The following is an 8,516-nucleotide window of genomic DNA, read 5'->3' as shown; positions in this document are numbered from 1 at the left end:
GGTTTGGATGGGAGACAAGGTGTGATGTGTTTAGCTTACTTTTTGTCTCACGCTACAGTATCACTATAGTATCTAATCTCACCGCGATCGCTATTTTTTCACTAATCACAGGTAAACGCACTGTCTATCTAAACCCAGCTTGAAACAAAATTGAAGGTGATATATGTCAAATAGTAAGTGTGCATTCAAATTTTTAGCTCACACTAATTCGAAGTTAGATTTGGACCACCTTTATCTCCTATTTTTTATATAAAAAATTAAACATTTTATCATAATAAATAAAAAAATATATTTATAGGTATTATAGATTACAATGCTCAAACTTTCTTTTATATATTTAGTGTAAGTTATGGATTTAGTTCTTATATTTTGATTTGGTCATTTTCAGTTACTTTTTTTTTCTTTTTATAAATTTTGAAATTTTAATTTTTACTCAAATGCTATTCGTTAAATTCGTTAAGTTAAATTATGCCATTTTTAAAATTTTATGCAATAAATATATTATCACATGTGAAATGCTATGTAAGCTTGTTATTTTCACATAATACTAAAAAAAAGTCATAACATTTTAGTTAATGAATTTAATGACTACTATTTGAGTCAAGATTGAATTTTAAATTTTGAAATGTATAGACACTAAAAATGATCAAATTGAATAACAAAGACTAAATTTCCTACTTACGCAAAGTATATGGACTAATAGAAAGTTTTGACTAAACAAATTGAACTAGTTGGATTAAGATTGAAATTCTAAAGTTCAAAAAATACATGAACTAAAATTTATCAAATTAGAGTATAAATACTAAATTCATAAATTAGGCATAGTATATGGACTAATAGAAGATTTTGAGAGCTGAAATCATGGTCTTTGAGGTGGGCCTACTCTAATACATAAAGTAGGCCCATTATCTTCTAACAAATCCAAAAATTCAAGCTTTTTTTTTTTAACGCTGAAAAAAAACTAGATCCGACTCGACCGAATATCCAAATTGCCGACCCTAAAAATTTGAAAGGCACAAAAACAAAATCAAATTGTGAAGGAAAAGATGAAGCGAAGCGACTCCCAGTCCCAGAAGAGTTGATGGCAATGACATTGCCTTCTTAGAGTTTTGAAGGATTCAACTTCTTCTGGAATTTGTGTCGCTTTTCTGGGTTCCATTTTATCACCAAATTTTGACAAACATTATCTGGTAATGATTCTTAATATATATTTTAATTTTGAATGCCAAAATCCTCTGTTTTTTATTTATTTAAATTTTCTCCTTTTCTGATGTACTATTTTATTTTATTTATTTAATATGTGAATTTGAAAAATTCAGTCTCGATGCTGTGATGTGTTTTTGTGTGTGTGTGCTTCTAAGATTTTTGTATAATTATTTTATTTGCGTATGTATGCTTTTGTAATTTCTGGCAGTGCACAGGAATTAATATTTATTGTTCTAAGAATTAAAATTGGTGAGATTTATCCAACATTTGAATTTTATTTGGTGTTTATTTTTTGTTTATAATCAAGCCACTACTTTTTATATCGCCTGGATACAGTAATTGAGAAAACTTTGTTGACTAGGATTAATTATATGAAGCATAGTTATAATAATTTTGTTAATTTCGTTGCGCCAGGGCAGTGACTGGTCTGGTAACGAATCTCTTCCTAACAAGTTTTATATGTTTGTTGGCTTCTTTTCTTTCTCTTTCATATTCATGGCATTGCTTTTGGTTCCATCCTTGTTTGGTATGTGAATGTTTAGTTTGTTCAAAATTATGCTAAAGGACCCAGTTTATGTTATTTGAAGTTATAAAAATGAGCGAGTTTTGCTTCTGTAAGTAAATTCTATGGCAAGCATTTAGTCTTGGTTTTCGTTTCTCTATCCCTTTTTACAATGCCTTTGGACTATATAACATTTTAAAGAAGTCTAAAGAGCAATGTAGGAATGTAATGTGTTAATTTGTTTCTCAGGTTGGTTACATTACTTATAAATTATATCTTGAAAAGGTGACTTTTTCTGTAATGACATTTTAGTTTGGACTATAATGTTATAAACTGCCATGGGCTGGAGAATTTTCATAAGCAAATTGATATTTTTGTGATTAAAGCTTCATATGAAGTTAGGACCTGACCTTGTGTGTTTCAGTAGATGCAGCAAATGGAGGAAGTGGACATTGATTCAGTATTGGACATGCCCAACACTGTCGATAAGCTATCTGTAAAGCAAATGACCAGATGGGATTATGTTGAACAAGAAAGTAAAATTTCAGTGCTTAGTCATTTGAGAGGTTCTAATACTGCAGGCAAAGAATCTTTGGATACGCTAAGGAGAAGAGGTAGGCTGGTTGTTGGAAAAGGACACAACCGAAAACATTATATACACCCACAAAAACTTTCAGGTAGTGTTGATGAAATTGAACATACGAAAAACACCATTATCTTATCCCCCCTAGAGAATTCTCAAGCAAATGCTCCTTTATTTGGGAAAACTGCAGTGGAGAGAAGCAGGAATTCCATTACAGAGCACATGGATAAAGGAAAAGCTCCTTGCTCTAAGTTGCCTTTGAAGTCATCTGTATACCAAGAAAATCATGCTGTTATAGATTTAACTGAAAAGAAAATGCACAATCAAATACCTGAAAGGGCATTTCCACAAGGTGGATCAACAAATCACTTAGCTGAAGGAAGAAACGAATGTCAGCTACCAAGAATTGGTGGTTCTTTCTTTCATAACTCTGCAAACAGTTCTGCAAAATCCAGAAATAACTGCAAAGGAAAGGAGAAAATAGATGGCATAGAATTTAAAAGTGTAGGGTTGGTTATGGATCATGGAAAAGGGGTGGATCCTTCCCATGGGTCCCTACGTGGAATGGAAAAACAATTGCCTGCATCTCACCGTTCTTTTGTCTCACCAAGAGCAGTTGGGAGAAAAAGATTGGTTCAAAATGGCTGTATCTCTCCCCAGAATATAGCTATCAGGGACAAGATACAGGAAGTTAACAAACAATCCCTAAACAGCTTTAAAGTTGAACAAAATTTTGGGAATGTGGCTAGCTATGGTAAAGGAAAAGGAGTTGTTTATTCTCACACACCTAAGGAGCATGAAACCAATTTCATTAATTTATCTGGGAGGTAACTTTTAATTAATGTTCTCCAACTATTTTTTTTCCTATTGTCAATTGGATGCTTTCTTTTTTATTGTTGATTTATTTCATTTATTTTATTAAAATGTTTGCAAAAGAGATGGCCAGGCAGGTACATTTCAGCCAAAAGCTTTTAAACAACATCCGATAAAAGGACAATGTAGCAGGCTTTTAGAATTTAGAACTTTTTTTATTGATGTCGATAGTATTGGTCAGTTAAGTTTTTTCAATGCTTAATTCTAAGTAGAAGGGTCCTTATGACTAAAATGTGTTGTCTTCTTGCTGCAGTCCTATATATAACAATATAGAAGCTAATGGTTTTGGTGATTCAAATAAAGATGCATGCTTTGAAGAAAAAGGTGGCTGGAGAAGCACACACTACCACTCAGACAATGCAGATCAGGCAGTTGGACATCATTTCAGCAGATTTAATAATATACAATGTCAAGTGAGTCAACAAAATGAAAATATTGTTGTGAAAAGTGATAATGCTAGTGGAGGAAACAATAGGACCACATGTGATGGTCCAGAAAGTCATGATGCAACTGAAAAAGCTGGTGTGATTGTCTCAAAATTCAACCGAAGATGTGAACCTTCTAGTGCAAAAACCATACTGCCTAAAAGGCAAACAAAACATGTATTGAACTCAAGAAATAGTGGTTTTGGTGATTCAAATAGAGATGCATGCTTTGAAGGAAAAGGTGGCTGGAGAAGCACACATTACTGCTCACATAATGCAGATCAGACATTTGGACATCATTTTAGCAGATTTAATAATGTACGATGCCAAGTGAGTCAACAAAATGAAAATATAGTTGTGAAAAGAGATAATGCTAGTGGATAAAAGAACAGGACTGTATGTGATGGTCCAGAAAATCATGATGCAACTAAAACAGCTCCTATGATTGTCTCAAAATTCAACTGCATAAGTGAACCTTCTCATGCAAAAAACATGCTGCCTAAAAGGCAAACACAACATGCATTAAACTCAAGAAATAGTGATGAAAGTGCTAGGGTCATTCCTAATGACAGACATTGTGTTTCTTGGTTCATCTAGGAAGTCATCTAGTTCAAGTTCATCTAGAATTAATGGCAAACATCTGGATGTGTTGGATCTTTACGAGTCATCTGAAATTAGTGGGGAAAATTCCAATAATATGGAGAATGGAAATGATGAGGACTCCGAGTATAGGGCAAGACAAATTGAAGCAGATGAAATGTTGGCCCGTGAACTGCAAGAACAATTACATCATGAGGTACTTATATTTGGTGATAGCAAGGTTGATTATGTTATTATTTGACACTTTCTCCCTTCAATAGTGGTGACTTGTTTATTTACATGCATTAGCTTTAAATGTTTATGAACCTTTTAACAGGTTGATGGAGACATTGCATGGGCACTTCAGCTGGAGGAGCACACACTCCATCCAACTATTCAGAATCTCCAAAAGCCAGATCATGTTAGTAAGCTTTAATTTTCTTTTTCTCTTTTTAAATGATGATAACTTGAGAGCCTACATTTTGTGCATCATGAAATCACTCATGCCGAAGGTTTAAGATAGCTGCAAGATTTGTGTCTAAACCAGTAAAAATAGAAAGAACTTGGGTGTAGTAATGTTGTTCCTAAATCTCAGCACAGTAAATGATAAGGTTTATATGAAAATCTTGATGTTATTACTCAGCAAGGGATTTTGCAGTTCATCATTATTTAAGCTTTTGCATGTTCGATTGTGTTTGTTTAATCTTGATTTGAACTTTTTTGTTCAAGCTTGTGAACACATGTATTTTTTTATTTTGACGTTATTAGTGCTAACTTAGGTGTCCATGTTTGTTGTACCCAGGAATTGGAATCAAATCCTGCTATCACAAGGGATAGAGGAAAGTGGGGAGGGCTGATCCCCCTTGTCTAGCTTGGTTGTTGGACCTAATAATGTTTTGAAACTGGTAAATTCAATAACTTTGGGAATTTGTTATACTCCTCGTGTACTCTATATCTATTGGAAGCCTTATTTAAAGTTGAAAAATAATAAATTTATTTGAAAGAATATGAAAGAGGTTGTATATGCTAGAAAGCCTGTCAGCTCAGAATCATTATTTGGATGCTTTAGCAGCTATGGTTATTTTTTTAAAAAGGTAGAGGTCCAACTTGATGAATGCACTTCTTGTTGCTGCAGGATTGTATATTTCTAATTTTAAAAAGGGCATAATATTAATAAATAGTATATTTCATTTAAGCTATTCAACTTGAGTGCAGAGACTTTTTTTGTAGAATTGTATATTTGTATTTATCAGACAATAGAATCATGAAATATGCTAATATTTAGTCAAGTTTTCTCTTTTTTGTCTAGCATAAAAGAAATGTATTGCTTTATCCTTTTTGTACCCTGTTTTATGTACTTTAGATGGTAAATGATGGCTCGTAAACTATGAAATGGATGCTTCTCTTTTTGGATTTGTATAAGTGCCTCTCTGTAATATTATTATTTCCCACTTGTGCAGATAGGCTCAACAAGGCATTATCGTACCCAGTCTCCATTCCCGACTTTTCAGGATTCTTCTAATTGGATTGCTCGTTTCCCTACTGATAGACTGCCATGGTTAAGGAGTCAAGTTTTGGATCAACTGCAAGTGACATTGTCTAGGACTAGGAATTTTCAATCTTCTTTGGGCATGGATTTGGATATGGTAATTGTTCTGCCCTGTTCTATCCTGTATTTTTTTTTTCCTTCAACAATACCTGATTTCTGGCTTTCTGATACAGAGACTTGATATATTGGAAGCCATGGAGGCTGTAATTGGAGATGCTGATGGCATGGGAATGGCTAGTCAAATTTTCCAAGTTCAACATGATTTTAATGTGTAAGATTTTTCTATTATTGTTACTATTAAAACTGGATTCTGGATTTACCATATTACATGATCGAATCATGCATTTGGTAGACAATATTTAGGAATTGCAGCTGTGCCATTGTTTTTTGCAAAGATTATTGTCTTGGGCAGCCAATACAAATGCAGCCACATAGGTTGCTAAGCTATGCAGAAATATTAGCTCTGTATTCAGACTTGGCTTCAGCTTTGGTCAGTTGCAAGTTCAGAGAATTTATGTTTTGGTAGACAATGTATGGGATTTTAGTCGTATTGTTTCTTTGTGGCTTCCTTCAAGACTGCAATATACTGGTTTGCTGTTGTATTGATATAAAATAGGTTTATTAGAAACCACACTACATGTATGAAAACAAAGTAGTTGGAAACCATCTGTTTTGGTTGAATATGTTTATTGCAAGATGCAAATAATTGCCTACTTGGACTGGTTCTTGATTACAGGGTTTGAAGTAGCCAAAAATTGGAAAAAATATTATAGTTTAAATCTTGCAACTATTTAGAGGCTGGAAGCATTAGTGTACATTGATAGTGAACAAGCTACTATGGGACTCTGGCTTGGTATGTCCAAAATTGTGGTAATTTGCAAGCCAGGAATGCTTTACAAAATGGTGAAGCTATAGCATTTCAAAATAATCCATGAACCTCTCTATAAGATTATTTTAATGTGCCTAATTTCTCCTCCTTTTCAAGTATTTTTGTTGACAGTTCAAAATTAGTTGGTACAGACATTTCATCCAAGCTTAAATCTAATAATGGATAGACCACCCAATTTCGGGTCAACAAGCAGTTACCTTATTGCAGTTTGTTCAAAGAAAATTAAGATGATGGTATTTTGTATAATAACATGTCATTGTGTCGGTCGGAGTATCCTGGATTGTTAATAATATCTTTCTATAGCTTTAACTTCAACAATTCATCTTTGTATTGTGTACTTTCTACCTATGTTTTATCAAATTTCTACATCGCTTAATTTTGTTTTTGCAGCTTTCTATCTTCATGGGGTTACAACTGTTTACTTGAAGAGCTGAAGTTGTTATATCTTGTCTTGTTTTTCATTTTTCTTGCAGAAATGATTATGAAATGCTGTTGGCCCTTGATGACAATAATCATCAGTATGGTGGTGCGTCTATTAATCAGATTAACAGTTTACCATTATCCAAAGTGCAGGTATATATATATATTGTTTGGAGCTTGTGAAAAAACACCATATAGATAGGTGTTCTAATTTTTTTGCTTTTCACATCCGCTCATGTGCAAATACACTGCATTGTTTATGTTTTGCACCCCAAACCTAATTTCTAATTATTGTTTTCATCCCCTTATTAATGCATCTAGACCAATAACTTTGAAGAAGCTTGCGCTGTATGCCTTGAAACCCCTGCAATTGGAGATACCATTCGTCATCTTCCTTGTCTACATAAATTTCACAAGGATGTAATGCTGTCGACCTTTTTCTAATCTTCAATGCCATTATGTTTTTCCTTTTCTTGGATTGATTTTCAGATCTCATAGCGGATGAAGTTAAAAAGTCATTAATATATATTTTTGTCATTCCCCTTATATGGCAGTGTATTGATCCATGGCTCAGCAGAAAGAAATCATGCCCGGTTTGCAAGTCATCTATAACTTGAATGGGGTATTATCATGCATGATGGTAAAAATGTCTTAAGGAGGTATGTTTCTATTAATTTACTCCTTTAAGCTTTTTGTATGCATGAAATTGTTGGCAGCATGAAAATGACATGGGATGAATAACTAAATCCCAGTGCCATGATAAGTATGTCAAAATCTATCTAAAATGAATTCTTAGGTAAAAAAGAGGATGGTTTACTGATATAATTCTACAAACTGTTGTCATTGTATATGGATGTTATCTTTTGCCTTGCCTGCAGATTTGACCGACACAAACAAAAACTAGTAGGGAACAGGAAGCTTGATGAGAGAACTGTTAACAGGTAATGAAAGGTCTTTTTATTTTGTCGAAAGCTGATATTATTTTTGAATTTTCCACTACACTTCCCCATTTGAAAGGCATTTATTTTCAGCCATATTTGCAAGAGTATCATTGCTCCTCTGCCTTCTGTTCACATTTTATTTTCCTTGTATATCTCATTTGAGAAGTGAGAAGAATATATTTATGGAATAACATAAAGTATATGTACAAGTAAATACTACAATTGATTTGTTAAGAAATAAATTATACAGAATTATAAATAAGACTCGTAAAATTATTTAGTGTGAAGCTGATATCTTCTCTATATATCTACCTACATGGTGGCAAAGATAAAAAATAAAAATAAAAATAAATTAAAAGGAAGAAGAAATGGAAATTGTTTACACATAAAAGTGACAGCAGCCAAAAAGCTGCAAGTCTCTAAAATTAGATGAGGGTGCAGCCGCTGTGCCACAGGATGAAATACACAGGTAAAAGAAATAATAATAATAATAATTTCCGAAAATGAAAATAATAATAATAATAGTTTCAGCTCCACCAGCAGTAGTAG

General features: G+C 33.2%; 1 protein-coding gene across 8 annotated transcripts; it reads left to right on the top strand.

Moving 5' to 3' along the window:
- The first annotated feature begins 946 nt into the window (after positions 1 to 946).
- On the top strand, positions 947 to 8,238 carry LOC107897844 (probable E3 ubiquitin-protein ligase RHY1A). Of its 8 annotated transcripts, none has more exons than XM_041078943.1 (9): positions 3,609 to 3,907; positions 4,187 to 4,385; positions 4,506 to 4,589; positions 5,629 to 5,814; positions 5,891 to 5,988; positions 7,080 to 7,179; positions 7,348 to 7,446; positions 7,581 to 7,685; positions 7,905 to 8,238. In XM_041078943.1, exons 1-8 carry the CDS (start codon positions 3,810 to 3,812, stop codon positions 7,641 to 7,643), a joined length of 927 nt encoding a protein of 308 aa, XP_040934877.1. In that variant the 5' UTR covers positions 3,609 to 3,809; the 3' UTR covers positions 7,644 to 7,685; positions 7,905 to 8,238. The 8 variants fall into 8 exon arrangements, with proteins under 8 accessions (XP_016678912.1, XP_040934874.1, XP_040934875.1 ...); XM_041078942.1 differs by having other exon boundaries at positions 3,609 to 3,919; XM_041078940.1 differs by lacking the exons at positions 4,506 to 4,589; positions 5,629 to 5,814; positions 5,891 to 5,988; ... (2 more) ...; positions 7,581 to 7,685; positions 7,905 to 8,238 and adding exons at positions 955 to 1,190; positions 2,136 to 3,118 and having other exon boundaries at positions 3,418 to 3,919.
- The last annotated feature ends 278 nt before the right edge of the window (positions 8,239 to 8,516 follow it).

The sequence above is a fragment of the Gossypium hirsutum genome, chromosome A10, assembly GCF_007990345.1.
Source record: "Gossypium hirsutum isolate 1008001.06 chromosome A10, Gossypium_hirsutum_v2.1, whole genome shotgun sequence".
Lineage (NCBI taxonomy): Eukaryota > Viridiplantae > Streptophyta > Magnoliopsida > Malvales > Malvaceae > Gossypium > Gossypium hirsutum.
Note: the sequence above shows the minus strand (reverse complement) of the source record. Positions and strands in the feature narration are given on the sequence as shown.

What these genes read in the sequence shown, in the direction of transcription:
- LOC107897844 (XM_016823423.2), top strand. Translation starts at nt 2,136, where the DNA reads ATGCAGCAAATGGAGGAAGTGGACATTGATTCAGTATTGGACATGCCC. An exon ending in TTCATTAATTTATCTGGGAG is followed by an intron (nt 3,119 to 3,417) that starts GTAACTTTTAAT and finishes TTCTTGCTGCAG; the next exon opens with TCCTATATATAACAATATAG.